Here is a 19,597-nt window from a genome sequence, read left to right as displayed (position 1 = left end):
AATAATGGCCTTTCGTGCTGGTCTTCAGCTTATGGTGAGGTCCTGGATGGGGTGTAACCAGCCTTCAGGGCAATCCTGATTGGACTCCCAGAGCTAGGGGGCAAGTTCTTCAACAGACCCAGTTCTAAACGATGTGCTTTTGAAGCGGGAGTTGTTCCTGGAGGAAGAGGGCTGAGCTCATCTCTGGAGCATTACAGTGGATCAAGTACCTCTGCTGTGACACACACAGAATTTCCCCACAACGGTTTTTGTGGTGTTGGTTGAGGGAGCAGTGTTGGTCTAGACGCTGAGAAAGCTCGCCTGCCATTCCCTAAAATAGTCCTCGTGGACCTTGTACATCAGGGATCAGTGTATCATCTGACAGTCTGGCATTCATAGTTATACAGCATAAAAACTGGCCTTTCGTCCCAACTTGTCTATGCCGACCAAGATGGCTATCTAAGATAAGAAAATATATCTTTATTAGTCACATGTACATCGAAACACACAGTGAAATGCATCTTCTGCATAGACTGTTCTGGGGGCAGCCCGCAAGTGTCGCCACGCTTCCGGCGCCAACATAGCATGCCCACAACTTCCTAACCCATATGTCTTTGGAATGTAGGAGCACCCGGAGGGAAAAACAGGGAGAATGTATAAACTCCATATGGACAACGGCCAGAATTGAACCCGGGTTGCTGGAGCTGTAATAGCATTACGCTGACCGCTACACTACCATATCTGCCCATTTAATCCCATTTAATCTTTCCTACCCATGTGCCTGTCCAAATATATTTTAATTGTACCCACCTCTACCACCTCCTCTGGCAGCTCATTCCATACACCCACCACCCTCTGTGTGAAAACATTCCCCGCCACATCCCCTTTAAATCTCTCCCCTCTCACCATAAACCGATGCCCTCTTGCTTTAGACTCCCCTACCCCGGGAAAAAGTCTGTGACTATCCACCCTCCCTATGACCCTCGTGAGTCATAGAGTTATACAGCATGGAAATAGACCCTTCAGCCCAACTTATCCATGCTAACCATGGTTTCTTCCTGTGCTAGTCCCATTTGCCTGTACTTCCCCCATATCCCTCTAAAACTAGAGGGCATAAGTTTCACCTTAAGCTTGCTTCTCAGGTCTCCTTTAAATCTTTTCCCTCTCATCTTAAATCTATGCCATCTAGTTTAAGACTCCCCCCTACTCTGGGAAAAAGACTGTGAATATCCACATCTTTGCCCCTCATGACTTTATAAACCTCCATAAGGTCAGCCTCCTTCGCTCCAGAGAAAACAGCCCCAGCCTATCCAATCTCTTCTTATAACTCAAGCCCTCCAGTCCAGTTCTGGACTCGAATCCAATCCCTCAGTACTGCACCGGTACCATCTGGGTTTAGCCATCAGGTCTTTGGAGAGGGATTTGAACCCATGACCTTCTGCTTCAGAGGCAAGAGCACTACCCACTGGACCTATTCAAGATCTTTGCTGAACTACACAAAGCATCTGGTGACCAAGAAAGGGGATGGAAGGTCTTATCGACGAAGCCTTCACAATGTTGGTTTCCCGGGGATCAGAACAGAGGAAGGGGACTGGGAGACATCAAATCCGCATAAGAACGTAAGAGATAGGAGCAGGAGTTGGCCATCTGGCCCATTGAGCCTGCTCCGCCATTCAATAAGATCATGGCTGATCTGGCCGTGGACTCAGATCCACCTATCTGCCTTTTCCCCATAACCCTTAATTCCCCTACGATGCAAAAATCTATCTGTTTAATGAGGTAGCCTCCACTGTTTCCCTGGGCAGAGAACTCCACAGATTCACTACTCTCTGAGAAAAGCAGTTTCTCCTCATCTCCATCCTAAATCTACTCCCCTGAATCTTGAGGCTATGTCCCCTGGTTCTAGTCTCACCTACCAGTGGAAACAACTTTCCTGCCTCTATCTCATCTATCCCTTTCATAAGTTTATGTGTTTCTATACGATCCATGTAACTCATGAGGCAAAGTTGGCCATCTCACAGACAAGGATGTCACAAATCTGGAATCTGTGTCTGGAATGCCGGTGTTATTCACGATGGTGCTTTGAAGAGGTTAATGGCCAAAGGTGCCAGAGGCTTTTAAGGATGAACTGAGGAGGAAGACATTTGATTGTAAATGGGTTAGAGGAATATAGTGAACGAGGAGCTTTTGTTAAGGTCACAAAGAGCCCCGAGGATCGACTCTGGTGACTCTTGTTGCTTGTTTGATCCTGCCAATCAGTGGCACAGAATAAATCTGACAATGATGTGTAGACGCAGGGTGCAGAGAGCTCGCCGTTCCCTCTCTGGTTCCTCCTCCCAGATACACTCGACCTCGCCTCTGGTGTACAGAGCTCCAAAACGGGCAGCGTTGTACTTGGGGCACTGTCCCCCCCCCAAGTGAGGGTCAGTGTGTGTGGGACCTGCCCCCCAGTAAGGGTCAGTGTGTGTGGGACCCATCCCCAGTGAGGGTCAGTGTGTGTGGGACTATCCCCCAGTGAGGGTCAATGCATGTGGGACCTGTCCCCCAGTGAGGGTCAGTGTGTGTGGGACTGTCCCCCAGTGAGGGTCAGTGTGTGGGACTGTCCCCAGTGAGGGTCAATGTGTGTGGGACCGTCCCCCAGTGAGGGTCAGTGCGTGTGGGACTGTCCCCCAGTGAGGGTCAGTGTGTGTGGGACTGTCCCCCAGTGAGGGTCAGTGTTGCTTCTAAGACTGTCAAGCATCAACTGGCCACTAAAATATTTGCCCCAATTTAATTACTTCACCGGCTGGTGTAGTTCAGCAGATCACTGGCAGTCTGTCGCCTGTGACTGTTGCCTTGCTCTGTTCTTTGTCTTTGTTCAATATCCCCTCAACTTACTTCTGTCTTTCACTTCCGTGTGTGTGTGTGTGTGTGTGTGTGTGTGTGTGTGTGTGTGTGTGTGTGTGTGTGTGTGTGTGTGTGTGTGAGTCTGAGTGTGTGTGTGTTTATCATTCTCTTTCAGCATCTGTGTCCCTCTGTCACTCTTTTCCCGCTGTCCATCTCTCTGTGGTCCTCCACCCCCACCCCCCCAACACAACTCCTGTCTTTCTCTCAGTCTTTGCCACTCTCTGAGTAGCTGTCTTTCTCTGCCTCTCTGTCTTTCCCTCACTTTTTCTGCCTTTGTGTCTCCTCTATCTGTCTCTCTCTCTCTCTCTCTCGCCTCTCTCCAGCAGTCTATTACTTCTTTACTCCCTATCTCTCTGCCTTATCTCTCCCTCCTTTCCTCTCTGCAACAAAGATCCACTGAAACAAGTGACTCTTCTCACCCAACAGTTTAAACCGCCTTTTAACTCGATTGATTTTTTTCCCTTCCACAATGTCCTTAACAAACACTCTCAGATTGCATTACAAACTAACGATTCACATAAATACTCCCCAGATCCTTGTTCTCAATAATCTGGTGAAACTCTGTGACAGATGTTGTCCCAGAGGAAATGAGCTGGGATTGAGAAGTGTTGGGGGATGGGGATGCTTGGGGATGCTTGCATGTGTACACACATGTGTACTTACATGCGAGGGTTTGTTTATGTACATGTATAAATATCACTTGTGTACATATGTGTGCATATCTATGCCTGTTTATATGTTCATGTGTTTGTTTCTATGTGCATACTTATATATCGTGTGTGTAAATGTGTGTATCTATATACCCATTTATATCAATGTACTTTTGTGTATGTATCAAACGTACCTATGTATTATCACATAGGTATACATACATGACTATGTACACATCTATTTATACATCTTTGTGTGTGTGTGTGTTTGCGTGAGGGTGTGTGTGTGTGTGTGTAAGTGTTGGGCAGTTTGTGGGTGTTTTTGTGTGGGTGTGTTTGTTTATGTGTCTTTGTGTGTGTGTGTGTGTGTGTGTGAGGGTGTGTGTGTGTGTGTGTGTGTAAGTGTTGGGTTGTTTGAGGGTGTTTTTGTGTGGGTGTGTTTGTTTATGTGTGTCTTTGTGTGTGGGTGTGTTCGTTTGTGTGTGTGTGTTTCCTTTACATGAAGCTTGTACTGTATACATCATGTGGCAGCCCTTTAATTCTGACAGCAAGGCCACCCAGATTAGCCAAGGCAGCTTGCAGCTTCTGGTTTGACTGTGACATCAGAAATCTCGGCCCAAATGATGGTGAACCTTGACCTCTCCTGCTAACTATGTGCCACTCAGGTGGTCAGATTTGGGGTTTCGTTCTCCTGCAGTTGGCAACCCATGCTGTTGATTTTGGCTGCACTCCCAGTGTTTCGACTGGGCCTGAGGTTAATGAATCGGGCCCAGTGTTGGAGCCCCCGGTGCCTCGTTAGTCTCCCGTGAGCTGAGGCCAGGAAGCTTGATTGAATTTCAGCCCCAGTGCTTCCCAACCCACACCAGCTCCTCGCTTCTCAGCCTCTCAGTCTGAAAACCTTCACTCTTGTTTGCAAGCCCCTCAGGGCCCTCCTCTGTAACCTCCTCCAGGCCTCCATGATCCCCAATTCCGGCCTCTTGATCAGTCTCTGAATTTCATTGCTCCCCTCACTGGCGGCAATGCCTTCAGCCGCCTGGGCCACAGACGGGAAGTTTTTCCTTGAGCCTCTCCACTTTCAGACTCTCTTTAAAAGTATAGAGAGATACAGCACAGAAACAGGCCCTTTGGCCCACTGAGTCTGTGCCAACTGCTAATTCTACATTACTCCTTTTTTTTATTCTCCCACATTCTCGTCAATTCTCCCAGATATGCCATCCTTCTTTTCTACATGTTTGGCAGCGTAATGTCTCCTAACATAACTTAGTGTTAATTTTTCTTGATGGCAGCTGTGTGGAGTGGTATGGAGCTAAAGAAATGATGTCGCTCATCTTGACACTGTAAGGGTCAAAGTGAATCAAGAATCAGGCCCAGTGCTGGTGTGTAGGCCTTTTACTCCAGGTTGTGTCTTGTCTGTGAACGTCTCTCCTTCTCTTTGCAGGCACCACCGAGCGAGTCTGCCTGATCCAGGGCACGGTGGAGGCCTTGAACGCAGTCCATGACTTCATTGCGGAGAAGGTCCGGGAAATGCCACAGAATGTTGGCAAAACAGAGCCGGTCAACATACTCCAACCCCAGACCAACGTCAACCCTGACCGTGTCAAGCAAGTAAGATTTGTGCTGACTTAGTCCATCAATGGATACGGGGAACTCTGGAACGCTTTGATTTCCCCTTCCTCATTTCCCCTTGAGCTGAATGGTTTGCAGATGATAGTTGTTCATTTTTTGTCACGTGGGGGGGTGGGGGACAGACTTCCTTTCCTGGTGGACTTTGATGAAGCAAATGAAGTTTTACAACAGTCCTGTGGATTCCTAATCACAGTTAGCGACACTGGGTTGTGTAAGAACATAGAACAGTACAGCACAGGAACAGGCCCTTCAGCCCACAATGTTGTACCAAACTAATTAAACTAGTAATTAAACACCGAACTAAACTAATCTCCTCTGCCTACACAATACTCATATCCCTCCATTCTCTGCATATTCAATTGTCTATCTAAGAGTCTATTAAACACCCCTATGGTATCTGCATCCACCGCCAACCCTGGCAGCACACTCCAGGCACCCACCACTCTCTGTGTAAAAAAAACTTGCCCCGCACATCTCCTTTGAAATTACCCCCTCTCACCTTAAACACATGCCTTCCAGTATTAGACATTTCAACTCTGGGTAAAAGAAACCAGCTATCTACTCTATCTATGCCCCTCATGATTTTATAAACCTCTTTCAGGTCACCCCTCAGCCTCCACCGCTCCAGAGAAAACAACCCAAGTTTGTCCAACTTCTCCTGTAAGTTCCAGATTTATTTAGTTCGTGGCACTTAATCTTCCTAGCTGCCCTAACGGGACTCAAACTCGTGACTGGAGGTTGCTTGGCCTGGCCTCTGGATTGCCAGTCCAGTAATCTGAATATTAGGTGGGCTAGGAATGACCTGGATCAGGCCAGTGCCCTGGCAACTAGGTTCCCTGACGTCACAGCAGAATGTGTAGTGGGAAGGACTAATAGGAGGGGTGAAAGGTCTTGGGCCTGCCCTGATTTTCAGAAATAGGAGCAGGAGTGGACCACTCAGCCCCTTGAGTCTGGTCCACCATTCAATAAAGTCATGGCTGATATACTACAATTCAAAGCAAAGTCATCACCAAACTCCGAGACCTGGGACTCAACACCTCCCTTTGCAACTGGATCCTTGATTTCCTGACCAACAGACCGCAATCAGTGAGGATAGGCAGCAACACCTCCACCATGCTTATTCTCAACACTGGTGCCCCACAAAGCTGCGTCCTCAGCCGTCTACTCTACTCAGTATATACTCATGACTGCGTGACCAGATTCTGCTCTAACTCCATCTACAAGTTTGCAGATGATACCACCCTAGTGGGCTGTATCTCAAATAACGATGAGTCGGAGTACAGAAAGGAGATAGCAAACTTAGTGACAACCTTTCCCTCAATGTCAACAAAACAAAAGAACTGGTCATTGACTTCAGGAAGGGGGTCAGTACACATGGCACGGTGCTGAGGTTGAGAGGGTTGAGAGCTTCAAGTTCCCAGGAGTGAACGTCACCAATAGCCTGTCCCAGTCCAACCACATAGATGCCACGGCCAAGAAAGCTCACCAGCGCCTCTACTTCCTCAGGAGACCAAAGAAATTCAGCATGTCCCCTTTGACACTCACCAACTTTTATTGATGCATCATAGAAAGCATCCTATCTGGATACATCAAGGCAACTGCTCTGCCCGAGACCACAAGAAATTGTGTTGTAGACACAGCTCAGCACATCACTGAAACCAGCCTCCCCTCTGTGGACTCTTGTCTATACTTCTCACCGCCTCGGTAAAACAGTCAGCATAATCAAAGACCCCACCCACCTGGGACGTTCTCTCTTCTCCCCACTCCCATCAAGCAGAAGATACAAAAGCCTGAAAGTACGTACCACCAGGCTCAAGGACAGCTTCTACCCTGCTGTTATAAGACTATTGAACTGTTCCCTAGTACGATAAGATGGACTCTTTACTTCACAATCTACCTCGTTGTGACCTGCACCTTATTGTCTACCTGCACTGCACTTTCTCTGTAGCTGTGACACTTTACTCTGCATTCTGTATTGTTTTACCCTGTACTACCTCAATGCACTGTGTATTGAATTTATCTGTACGAGCGGTATGCAAGACAAGTTTTTCACTGTACTTCGGTACAAGTGACAATAATAAACCAGTTCCAATTCCAATCTTCTATCTCAGTGCCATCGTTCTGTCCAATCCCCATAACATGGAGCCATCAAGTCGTACAGCATGGAAACAGGCTCTTTGGCCCATCTAGTCCATATTGACCAAGGTGCCCATCTAAGCTAGTTCCATTTGCTGGCATTTGGCCCATATTCCTCTGAATCTTCCCTATCCATGTACCTGTCCAAGTGCCTTTTCAATGTTGTTAATGTTCCCGCCTCACCCACTTCCTCTGGCAGCTTGTTCCGTATACTGACCACCATCTGGGTGAAAAAGTTGCCCCTCAGGTTCCAAATAAATCTTTCCCCTCTCACCTTAAACCTATGCCCTCTAGTTCTTGATTCCCCAACCCTGGGGAAAAGACTGTGTGCATTCACCCTATCTATGCCCCTCATGATTTTATAACCCTGGATTCTTCTAATATCCAGGAACCTATTGATCTCTGGTTTGAATACAATCAATGACTGACCCTCCATAGCCTTCTGGGGTAGAGAATTCACCATCCTCTGAGTGAGGATATTTCTCTCTGTCTCAGTCATAGATGGTCCACCCTGTGTGACTGTAACCCTGTTCTAAACTCCTCCGCCAGAGGAACCAACCTCCCCGCATTGACCTTGTGGGGCTCTGAAGGGATTTATATACACTTCTCTTAGATCATCTCTCACTCTTCCAAACCCTGAAGAATAGGGTGCTAACTCAAATTCTCCCTATACAGCAAACCCACCATCCCAGGAACTAGTCCAGTGAATGTCCACTGTACTCCCTCTTTGACAAGTGAATCCTTTATAAGATAAGGAGACCAAAACTGGTCTCACCAAGGTTCTGTATAATTATAATAAGACATCCTTGCTCCTGTATTGGAAACCCCTTGCAAAGAGGGCCAACATACAGGTCATCCCCTGGTTCTGACAGGTTTCCGTTCCTCTGAACCGTTTGTAACCCAGACAGTTCGCAAGTCGGAAATGCAACCACAGACCGAGTCCCCATGCAGCAGAAGATGCCTGCAGCCCTGCAGCAACTGGCAACTCCATCCCTCAAGTCTCCCAAACGCTCGATCACATGTACCGGCTGTACATAAGTCGGGTGTTCATAAGGTGGGGAGGACCCATACAAAGCATTGGTTAGGATGAACTTGGAGTACTGTGTGCAGTTCTGGTCACCACACTAATTGGTAATTGGTTTAGTATTGTAACATGTACCGAAATACAGTGAAATAACTTGTTTGCATGCCATCCTGACAGATCATGCCATGCCATCACATCGAGGCAGTACAAAGGGAAAAACAGTAACAGAATGTGGAATATAGTGTTATGGTTACAGAGAAACTGCAGTGCAGGTAAACAAATCGGGTGCAAGAGCCACGACGAAGTAGATTGAAATATCAAGAGTTCATCTTTATCGTACAAGAGGTCCGTTCAAGAGTATGATAACAGTGGGATAGAAGCTGTCCTTGAGCCTGGTGATGCGTTTTTTCAAACTTTTGTATCTTCTGCCTCATGGAAGAGGGGAGAAGAGTGGCCAGAAGTGTATGGTAGCAATAGAGAGAGTGCAGAAGAGATTCACCAGGGTGTTGCCTGGAATGGAGGGCTGTCGTTATAAAGAGAGGTTGGACAGACTGCCTTTATTCTCACTGGAGTGTAGGAGGCTGAGGGGTGGCCTCATAGAGGTTTATAAAATCATGAAGGGCATAGGTAAGGTGGATGGTCACGGTCATTTTTCCAGGGCAGGGGAGTCTAAAACTAGAGAGTACAGGTGTAAGGTGAGAGGGGAGAAGTTTAAAGGCGATGTGTTTCACACAGAATATGGTGGTTATCTGGAACAATCTGTCAGAGGCGCTGTACAGGCAGATACAGTCAGAACATTTAAAAGCTATTTGGACAGGTACTTGGATAGGAAAGGATTAGTGGGACACGGGCCTAATGCAGGGAAGTGGGACAAGTGTAGATGGGCATCCCGGGTGTCGAGGTGGGCTGAAGGGCCCGTTGATGTGCTTTACATTTCTCTGATTCCACTTTCCTCCTCACCTGGTCAGAGCTTGTTACCTGCATCAACCTCATGTCCCTTGATGAAAATCACGATGATGCTGGAGGAACTCAGCAGGCCAGACAGCATCCGTGGAGAAAAGCGGGCGGTCAACGTTTCGGGTCAGGACCCTTCTTCAGGACTGAAGATAGGAAAAGGGGAAGCCCAATACAGAGGAGGGAAAAACAGAGCAGTGATAGGTGGACAAAAGAGGGGAGGCAGGGAGGGCACAAGGTGGTGATGCAGGTAAGAGATAGCGATAGGTAGGTGTGGGGGGAGGAGGGGAGAGCAGATCCACCAGGGGATGGGTCAAAGGTAAGGAGGAAAAAAGGGGGTAGAAAAAAGAGGGATAGGCTAGGAAAGGGAAGAAAGGAAGAGGCATGGTTGGGGGTGGGTGTTGGGAGGGGGTTGGGGGGATTTCATCTCGATTCCAACATCTGCAGTCCTTTGTTTCTCCTTTCCCTTGATTCCCTGGTATCCAGCGATCAGTTGATCCCTCGATAACTCTCCCTACACACTTTCTACTCCCCTCCCCACTCCTGTCTTTTTTGTCCTGCTTCCCCTTAAAGGCACCTCCTCTATCCACCTCGACCACTTCTCACAGGAGTGGCCTCCACTTGCCTCACACTACTCTTGTCTGAAGGTCCAAAGGCAGAAAGAGGAAGATCCCAGTGAGGAGATGGTGTGACTGCCCTCCCTTCCACCCCCCCCCCCCCATAGTCCCAATGGCTGTGCACCCATGAGGTTTATGGGGTTGATGGGACTGAGTGTGACTGGTCTTTCGAAAATCAATGGCCTCTATCCTGTTGACTACTGTCCCATAATCTGGCATCCAAGGGATGTTGAGGTCCAAGTCCATAGTTCCCTGAAAATGGCCACACAAGTAGATAGAGTGGTAAAGAAGGCACATGGGACGTTTACCTTCATTGTTCGTTGAGCATAAGAGTCAGGAAGTCACATTGCAGCTGTTTAAAACCTTAGTTAGGCCGCACTTGGAGTATTGTGTGCAGTTCTGGTCGCCGATTACAGGAAGGATGTGGAGGCTTTGGAAAGGGTGCAGAAGAGGTTCACCAGGATGCTCCCTGGATTAGAGAGTGTGAGCTATAAGGAGACGTTTGACAAACTTGGGTTGTTTTCTCTGGATCGTCGGGAGGCTGAGGGGAGAGCTGATAAGTTTATAAAATTAGGAGAGGTATAGATAGGGTAGGCAGTCAGATTCTTTTCCCCAGGATAGAAATGTATGTACTAGAGGACATGCATTTCAGGTGAGAGGCGGAAAGTTTAAAGAGATGTGCGGGGCAAGTTTTTTTTAAACACAGAGAGTGGTGGGTGCCTGGAATGTGCTGCCAGGGGTGGTGGTGGAGGCAGATACGATAGTGGTGTTTAAGAGGCTTTTAGATTGACTCATCAATATGTGGAGAATGAAGGGATATGGATCATGTGAAGGCAGAAGAGATTTAGTTTCATTTGCCATCGTGTCTGGCACAGACATTGTGGACTGAAGGGCCTGTTCCTGTGTTGTACTCTTCTATGTTCTATGTCTTAAGGAAATTCCAGTCCACTTTCAGCCCAGTTGCTTGCAAAATTTAATGGAATTAAGATAACTGGTGTCCACACGGCAGACAACAGTTCAACAAAGTTGGCTTCCCGCCTTGAGTTCCTAGTGAGTATTTACACATTTCTCTTGTCCATTCAGTCAAGTCTAATGGAACTGAGATGATACAATCTACAGTGACATGGACAACATCTGCTCAGCCATTTGTTTTGATTTCCTGCTCTTGAGTGAGTCACTTCCTCAGCGGCCCATCATCTTCTCTTGACCCCCTCACCCGAGTCCCACCATCCATGCAGCCCACTTCCTGCCAACACAGGAAGTGGCCATTATCCTCACAGGAAGTTCAGGTTTCTCTGATCAGCGGAGGCAAACTGAGCATTTTGTTTCCCAGTTGCAGTGACCCGGGGCTCTTTCCTTTCTTGGGAAATGCACCGCTTGGGGATGTCCTTGGAATGTCAGCTCAGAGCTTTGAAAGTTTTCTGTCACTTTGCTGCATTTTGTTGACGTTCCTTAGATGTCTGGGTATTAACGGAATCGAGGGATATTGGGGGTTAGTGCAGGAAAGTGGTGCTGAGGTAAACGATCAGCCATAATCTTATTGAATGGTGGAGCAGACACAAGGGTCTGAATGAACATAGAACATAGAACAGAATAGCACAGGAAGAGGCCCTTCAACCCACCATGTCTGTGCCAAACATGATGCTGAATTAAACTAAATCTGTTCTGCCTTCACATGATCCATATCGCTCCATTCCCTATGTATTCATGTGTCTAACAGCCTCTTAAACGCCACTGTTGTATCTGCTTACACCACTGCCCCTTGGCAGCCAGTTCCAGGCACCCACCGGTCTCTGTGTATAAATGTTGCCCTGCACATCTCCTTTAAACTTTCCCTCTCTCACCTTAAGTGCACGTCCTCCAGTACTTGACATTTCTACCCTGGGAAAAAGATTCTGTCTACCCTATTGATGCCTCTCATAATCTTGGGCAGGCATGGTAGTGTAGCGGTTAGCGTAACGCTATTGCAGCTCCAGTGACCCGGGTTCAATTCCTGCCGCTGTCTGTAAGGAGTTTGTATGTTCTCCCCGTGTCTGCACGGGTTTCCTCCAAGTGCTCTGGTTTCCTCCCACATTCCAAAGACGTACGGGTTAGGAAGTTGTGGGTGTGCTATGTTGGTGCCGGAAGCGTGACAACACTTGCGGGCTGCCCCCAGAACACTCTACGCAAAAAGATGCATTTCACTGTGTGTTACAATGTACATGTGACTAATAAAGATATCTTATCTTATAGAATAATGGATACCCAGGAGTGAGTTATAAGAGGTTGAAGGTGATTTAAATATAGTAAAACAGGAGTGAGTTACTGGCTGTGATCTAATTAAAAACAGCCAGCTAACGCCAGTGTTTTGAGCTCGGATCCTAGCATCAATGGGTTAGCTGTTGTTTCCCTTATTAAAGACCCGTCTTGGCTTGGAATTGCCCCCAGCTCTGCACATTGCATCAGGGTGCAGGGAAGCTGCCCGGTGTGGGGTTGGCAGACTTCCCCCCACCTTCCCAACCCCCAGCCAATCCTGCCACCCGTCCCCACCTCCCCTGATGCAACACTGCAGATACTGTGCTCTCCCTGCCATCAATCAAGACCGGGAACTCTGGGTCACTCGCCAGTGATCGATCTAATTATGCAGGAGGTCTTGCCAGCTGCAGCAGGGCTCTCAGCATTCCCGAGCAAAACCTGCTGCGCAGCCTGTTTCCCACGGAACTCTGCGGTTTCCCCCACCCCTCTCCCCTCTGAGAATGGAGGCAAACACGCAGTCTAATACTGGAGGGCATAGGTTTAAGGTGAGAGGGGGAAAGTTTAAAGGAGGTGTGTGGGACAAGTCCTTTACACTGAGAGTGGTGGGTGCCTGGAACAGGCTGCCGGGCTGGTGATGGAGGCGTTCAGCAGGCACAGTAGTGTAGTGGTTAGCGTAACGCTTTACAGCGCCAGCGACCCAGGTTCAAATCCAGCTGCTGTCTGTAAGGAGTTTGTACGTTCTCGTTCTGTCTGTGTGAGTTTCCTCCCACATTTCAAAGACGTACGGGTTAGGAAGTTGTGGGTATGCTATGTTGGCACCGGAAGCGTGGCGGCACTTGCGGGCTGCCCCCAGAACACTCTACGCAAAAAGATGTATTTCACTGTGTTTCGATGTACATGTGACTAATAAAGGTATCTTATCTTATCATTTATCTTAGATAGGCACATGAATATGCAGGAATTCAGGGGTACGAAACGTGCCGGCAGAGGGATTAGTTCCATTTGATATCATGGACATGATGGGCCGAAGGGTCTGTTCCCATGCTTTACTGTTCTGTGATCTGTATCTCATTCAGTCCTCTTCACTCCTACCCGAAGAAAGCAGTGCAAGCAGATTAGGTGGTGAAGAAGACACATGGGATACTTGCCTTCATTAGCTGTGAGTTAGAGCAGCGAGGTTATAATGCAAGTTTATAAATCATTGGTTAGGCCACAGCTGGAGAACTGTGTGCATTTCTGGCCACCACACTGCAGGAAGGATGCGGAGAGGGTGCAGAGGAGATTCACCCAGATGTTGCTTGAGATGATCATGGCTGCTCTACCCCAATTTCAACTCCTTCTCTGTACCGATCTCCAGAGCCTTCAATCTTTTGAAAATATATCAACCTCCACTTTAAATACTTTCAATGATCCCACCTCCACTACTCTCTGGGGCAGAGGATTCAAGAGAGGCACCACCCTCTGCAAGAAGAAATTACTACCTACCTTGGTTTTAAAGAACAGTCTCAAATCTTGTAACTATGTCCCCTTGTTTGAGATCCTCCCACTGAATCTCAGAAATCTATCATGTCCTCTCAGTTTCTTAAATATTTCAATAAGATCACCTCTTGTTCCTCTAAACTCCAAAGAATATAGATCTAATTTCTCTCACCGCTGTTGGTAGGACAGTCCTCTCCTACCAGGGGTCAGTCCAGTGAATCTTGGACTGCCTCCAAGGCTACCATATCCTTAGTCAGCCTTTCAACGCTTGAGTGGCAAGGTCGATCTCGTCCTCGCTGGTATCCTCGCACGTGACGCACCTGAGCAGAGATTGGGAGCTCTGACTCCCTTTCTCTCGCCTGACTTCCTCTCTCACACTCAACTCTCCAGCCAAGATAGTATTTATACTAAAATGTCAGATTTAAGAGGCCGTCTGTGGAAGATTTTATCCTGGGACAATTAATTCCTTTCAGTCATTAGTTTCTACACTTTGTCCCTTCCGCCCTCTTTCCCCTTTTCTCCTTTTCTGGCTTTCTCACCCTTCATTACCCTCAATTCTGACCCCCCTTTACCCCCTTTCTTTTACACCCCCCTTTCCCATCTCACTTCCAACATCCCTTCCCTCACTTTCCTGTCCTTTTCCACTCACCCTGCACTTCCCCCCCTCCTTACCCCTCCCTGTTTTACTCCCCTGCCCCTCCCTAAGACCCACCTCTACCCCCCCCCCCCACCCGTTTCCTTTCCACTTCTCAATCTTTTCCATGTTTTCCCTCATGGTATCCTACTAGGCTGTGTGCCTTGCAGGTGGACTCTAATGGGACATGATGTCAAGTTATGGCAGCAGGTGTCTCCCAGCAGCCATTGAGGCTGTGACGGCCCTCTATCACTTTAATGGGAGCTTCTCACCACTGAGGTGACTGCCGGGAGATTCTCACCTCCATTCAAGAGCCGAGCTGTTAAAAAACCAACAGAGAGCCTCCTGGTCTGCATAGGCAAGTTCAGCTGTGTCTGCGTCTGGAGGTACTGACGTAGCCCCCGTGTGTGTGTGCAAACGTAGCTCGGTCCCTAACGGTCCATTCTGATTTTCCTTCAATCTTTCAAAAGCTCAGGTCCATGAGGAATTTTCAGGACCTCAGGATTTCCTAAATTGTCTTATGGCCAACGAAGTTAGTTCCGAAGCGTAGTCACTGCTGTAATGTGGGAAAGGTGGCAGCCGTTTTCTGCACAGCAAGATCCCACAAATTGCATTGGGATAATGGCCAGATTTCCCCCTCCCCCCCACTCAAAATAGCCTTTATTCATATTAAATACAATGAAATACAATTGAGGCATGTCATTTTTTTCATTCACTGAAGCAAGCAGTTCAACACATTCCCTTAGAATACATCAACAGCACTAATGTTTCATCCTTGTACACCGCACCCATGATGTGTTTGAGAGGCTGTTACACAGAGCCCATCCCCTCAGTGTCCAGTGGTGACAGGATCCTAGGTAGTGATGCTTCTCCTCAAGATCAAATTCGATGTCAAGTTTATTGTCATAAGCACAAGTCCATGTGTGCACAGGTGCAATGAAAAACTTACTTGCAGCAGCATCACAGGCACACAGCATCAGATAAGCAGCATTCACAAGAAAAACAGAAACTAAACATAAATAATACAAGAAAAAGTACAATTAGAACAAAGAAAAACAAAGTCCATTGTACTGCAAAGTGATCATAGTGTTGCTATACTGAGGTAGTGATTAGGGTTGTGTAGGTCAGTTCAAGAACCGAACGGTTGAAGGGAAGTAGCTGTTCCTGAACCTGGTGGTGTGGGACTTCAGGCTTCTGTACCTCCTGCCCGATGGTAGCTGTGAGAAGATGGCACAGCCCGGATGGTGGGGACATTTGATGATGGATGTTGCCTTCGTGAGGCAGCGCCTCATGTAGATACTCCTGATGGTGGGGGAGGGATGTGCCCGTGATGTATTGGGCACATCAGAGCCTTTTCATTGGCTGAATCGACCTTCAGTGCGTCCCTCAGCACGGACTCCTGCAGCCTGGAATGTGCCAGTCGGTAGCATTCCCTTATGGACATCTCGCTGTGCTGAAAGACCAACAAGATTCGGGCAGACCCAAGGGCGTCTTTCACCAAGCTGATGATCTTCCAGCAGCAGTCGGTGTTTGTCTCAGCACGGGCCCTGGGAACAGCCCATGAATCACAGAGTCCTGGTGTATGCAGCTGCTCGGGACAGACCTCGACACAGACCACTGCTTGCTTTTCCAGACTTTCTTGGCAAGCGCACACCCCACGTGACAATTTCATCCACACACTGCAGCCACCTCGAGGTTAGCATGTGGTGGGATTGAGACTCTGGCTGTGCAATTCTCAAATCCATCCATGGTCTGCCCCTCCCTATCTCTAGAGACCCCCTTGGCCCCTACATTCCCTAACTCTATAACCCCCTCAGCCCCTACACCCATCCCTATCTCTATAACCCCCTCAGCCCCCTACGCCCCTCCCTATCTCTGTAAATCCTGCAGCCCCTACACTCCTCCCCATCTCTGTAAACCCCTCCAGTCCCTACACCTCTCCCTGTCTCTGTAACCCCCTCCAGCCCTACACCCCTCCCTATCTCTGTAACCCCTTCTAGCCCATACACCTATTTCTGTAAATCCTGCAGCCCCTACACTCCTCCCTATTTCTGTAAGGCCCTCCAGCCCCTATACCCCTCCCTACTTCTGTAACCCCCACCAGCCCCTACACCCCTCCCTATCTCTGTAACCACCCCTCCAGCCCTAAACCTCACTAAGATCTCCGTGCCCCTCTCACTCTGGCCTCGTTTATCCGTTTTTCCCATCCTGCACCACCAGCCGCCATGCCTTCATCTGCCTGGGCCCCGAGCTCTGGAATTCCTTCCCTAAACCTCTCCGTCTCACTATCCTCCTGTAAGATACACCTCACTGACTGAGGTTTTGGTCACCTGCCATAATATCTTCTTCAAGGTATAAATCACAGTGGTTCTTGTTGGAAAAGAAGGCTCTTGGCCTTGTGGCTGAATGTAGCCAGTGGAAGAAAAGGGCCATCATTCACCGCCCTACCTTGACAATTGAGGGCCTTGCAATCTCTTAGGCATTAGGCTCTAACCTGACACAGGTGCACCAGAGTCCTGTGGCTCTGGTGAGGTGAGATGCTTGTCTTATTGAAGCGGGTGTTGGCAGGTCAGTGACCACATATCATCTAGCATGGTGCAAACTGATACCAGCCATGTTTGTGTGGTGTCAAGGCTGTGCATGTCTGCCGTTTACTTCAATAAAACAGCTCAATTTCAGGAGAAAGTGACTTCATAATTCCATCAAAATCACAACTCCCATCTTAATTTTCGAAAGTTTGGCAACAAATAGAGCTGAAGAGTTGGTGTTCAAGCATGTCAGTGTGGGCCCCATCCTCCCAGGACGCAATGCAGCCACGCAAGTGTCATAGATAGGGCCATTTCTCCGCCGCTGTGGATTGTGGGAGTTACAGACCTCCATGGCTGGCTCATTAATAGAGTGAATCCAAAACCCCTAAAGCTAATCGCCACTGTTGCCTGGTACCAGCTACCGGCCTGGATCTTTGCAAGCTGGAGGCTTTGGTGTCCGCTGCTGGGGGAGTATGCTTTTATTAGGACACATTAAATCCAGTACCGCAAGTCATTTGGCCGGGACCAGGGTATGATGCATCCATTGAGGGGTCTTCACTCCGAGGTGAGTTGAGGGGGAGAGGGAAATGCTTAAGCTTGTAGGGTTCGCCAAGCAGGCCAAAACCCAAGAACTCCCCACTCAACACCTCCTTTGCAGTTCAGATTTGCACAAATCATTGGCCCCACCTCCCTTTGTGAATACAAGCTATATTTAGGGAGCAGGTGCCACATTTAGGAATCTGGGAATAATCAGGGGCTTAGCCCTGGATTTTTGCCAAACAGGAGTTGTTTTGAGCACTGATAAAACTAGTCCTGCAGCGAGGGATCTTATCTAAACCCTGCCTGATACTCTGAAACTAAAGGACTGTTTACACAGGCCTTTGTGAGCTGATAAGGTCTAAATTAATGAGCACAGATGTCTTTCCGTGTGAGTGTGTGTGTGTATGTGTGTGTGAGAGACTCTGGGTGCTGTGTCGAAATGTCTTTGTCTGTCCTCAAGGGCACACTACTCCAAGGAGGTGATGCTGCAGAAAGTTAATATAAAAAGACGACGTCAGCCTCAACAGAACTTCAGTCATGACTTCAGAGCCTCCTGCAGTGTCCATTAACCCCTTCCTGCCCTGGCAGTTCTGGAATGACTCCACGAATCCCACGCCTGCTCTCACTGCAAGCCTGATTCTATGGGTGGTCTCTCTCCCCCCACTCTGGTTTCTTAACCAATGGCTTATCGGAGAGACTGAATCAGGGCAGAAGAAGGTACTGACTGTGACTAACATACAGCGGCTCAGTGGGTGGTATTTTCATGAGGCTGATGATTGAGGCCCCACACCAGAGGCTTGAGCACAAGCGTCTGGTACGGAGGGAGTGCCACCTTGTCAGGGGGTCCTGTCTTTCAGAAGAGGTCCTGTCTGCCTTGTCAGCTGGATATGAACAGTCCCAAGACATTGTTCAAAGGAGGACAGAGGTGTTCTGGCCAATATAAATCACTTGATCAGCTTCACTAACGATCCACCATCTGGTCAATGTCACATTATTATTTGTGGGATCTTGCTGTGCGTGACTTGCTCACTGGGTTTTGAATGTTAGAGTGACCGCACTTCAGAAGTACTTCCTGGACTACAAAGTGCATTGGGGATGTGCTGAGATTTGTGAGAGGCGCCGCAGAAATGCACATTCTCTTCTCTTGACTGTTCAGTGAGATGATGTAAGAACCAGCCAATCACGGCCTTTGCTTGAAGCGATTTGGCCAATTGGCAGTCACTGCATGAACCAGTCTCCTGCTCCAGGTTCCATTGTCTTCTGGGAGAAGAGAGTTGCCAGGATCGAACGCGCCTCTGGCCTTTCCTGACCCCATTCCCTGTCCTGTCTCCGCAAACAATGTGCCCACCGTTGTATCAGCTCCTTCCCCTCAAGTCAAGTTGAGTTTATTGTCATGTGCAGCAGCACGGTGAGGTACAGGTACACTTAAAAACTTGCTTGCAGCAGCATCACAGGCACGTAGGTTCAGACAACGCACAGAATATAAACTATACATAAATTATACATGTTATACAAGAGGAGAAACAACTGTAAAACAAGATATTAGTGCAAATAAAAACACAATCAGAGACAAGTCCTTGGTAGTGGGAGAGGTGGTCCATAGTGTTCAGTTGCTGAGGTAGGGTTAGGGTTGTGCAGTTTGGTTCAAAGACCTGATGGTTGTAGGAGAGTAGCTGTTCCTGAACGTGGTGGTATGGGACTTCAGGCTTCTCTGATGGTAGCAGCGAGAAGAGGGAGTGACCCCAGATGGTGGGGATCCTTGATGATAGATGCCGCCTTCTTGGGGCAGTGCCTCCTGTAGATGCTGTCAGTGGTCGGGAGGGCTGTGCCCGCACAGGACCGGGCTGTGCTTAGATTCAATCTCCTCCAGTCTTCATTTCCCTGAAGTGCAGGGACCAGTTTATTGGATCTCTCTGAGTACCCAGAGTGTTTAAACAGGGTGTCCCTCCTCTGCACTCTTTCTGAAGCCTCCATATCCCTCAGCCAAGGAGGATTCCATTTGAATATCTTACATATTATGACATGGAAGTAGGCTATTCAGCCCATCAGGTCCATGCCAGCTCTCAACAGGATAATCCCATCAATTTCCCTCTCCTATTTCCCTGTAGTGCTGCAACTTATTCCCTATCTATCCCTCTCTCTCTCCCCTTCTCTCTGCCTCTCTCTCTCTCTCGGTCTCATCTCTCTCTCTCTCCCCTCCACCATCTCTCTCTGTCCCTCTCTCAGAATCAGAATCAGATTTATTATCATTGACGTACAATGTCAAGTTTGTTATTTTGCACCAGCAATGACATAATAATCTATAAATT

The 19,597-nt window shown here is 48.2% G+C and overlaps 1 protein-coding gene across 2 annotated transcripts in view; it reads left to right on the top strand.

Annotated features, from left to right (window-relative positions):
* Window positions 1-19,597, top strand: part of LOC127586353 (RNA-binding protein Nova-1-like) — a 186,547-nt gene that overhangs the window by 120,003 nt on the left and 46,947 nt on the right. For both annotated transcript variants that reach the window (XM_052044244.1, XM_052044245.1), the window contains exon 3: window positions 4,954-5,120. In XM_052044244.1, coding sequence (XP_051900204.1) covers window positions 4,954-5,120 — 167 coding nt within the window. The remainder of the gene's footprint in view (window positions 1-4,953; window positions 5,121-19,597) is intronic.

Source organism: Pristis pectinata, chromosome 35 (assembly GCF_009764475.1).
Source record: "Pristis pectinata isolate sPriPec2 chromosome 35, sPriPec2.1.pri, whole genome shotgun sequence".
In the NCBI taxonomy this organism is placed as follows: domain Eukaryota; kingdom Metazoa; phylum Chordata; class Chondrichthyes; order Rhinopristiformes; family Pristidae; genus Pristis; species Pristis pectinata.
The sequence above is the reverse complement of the archived record's forward strand: the minus strand, read 5'-3'. Positions and strand labels throughout refer to the sequence as shown.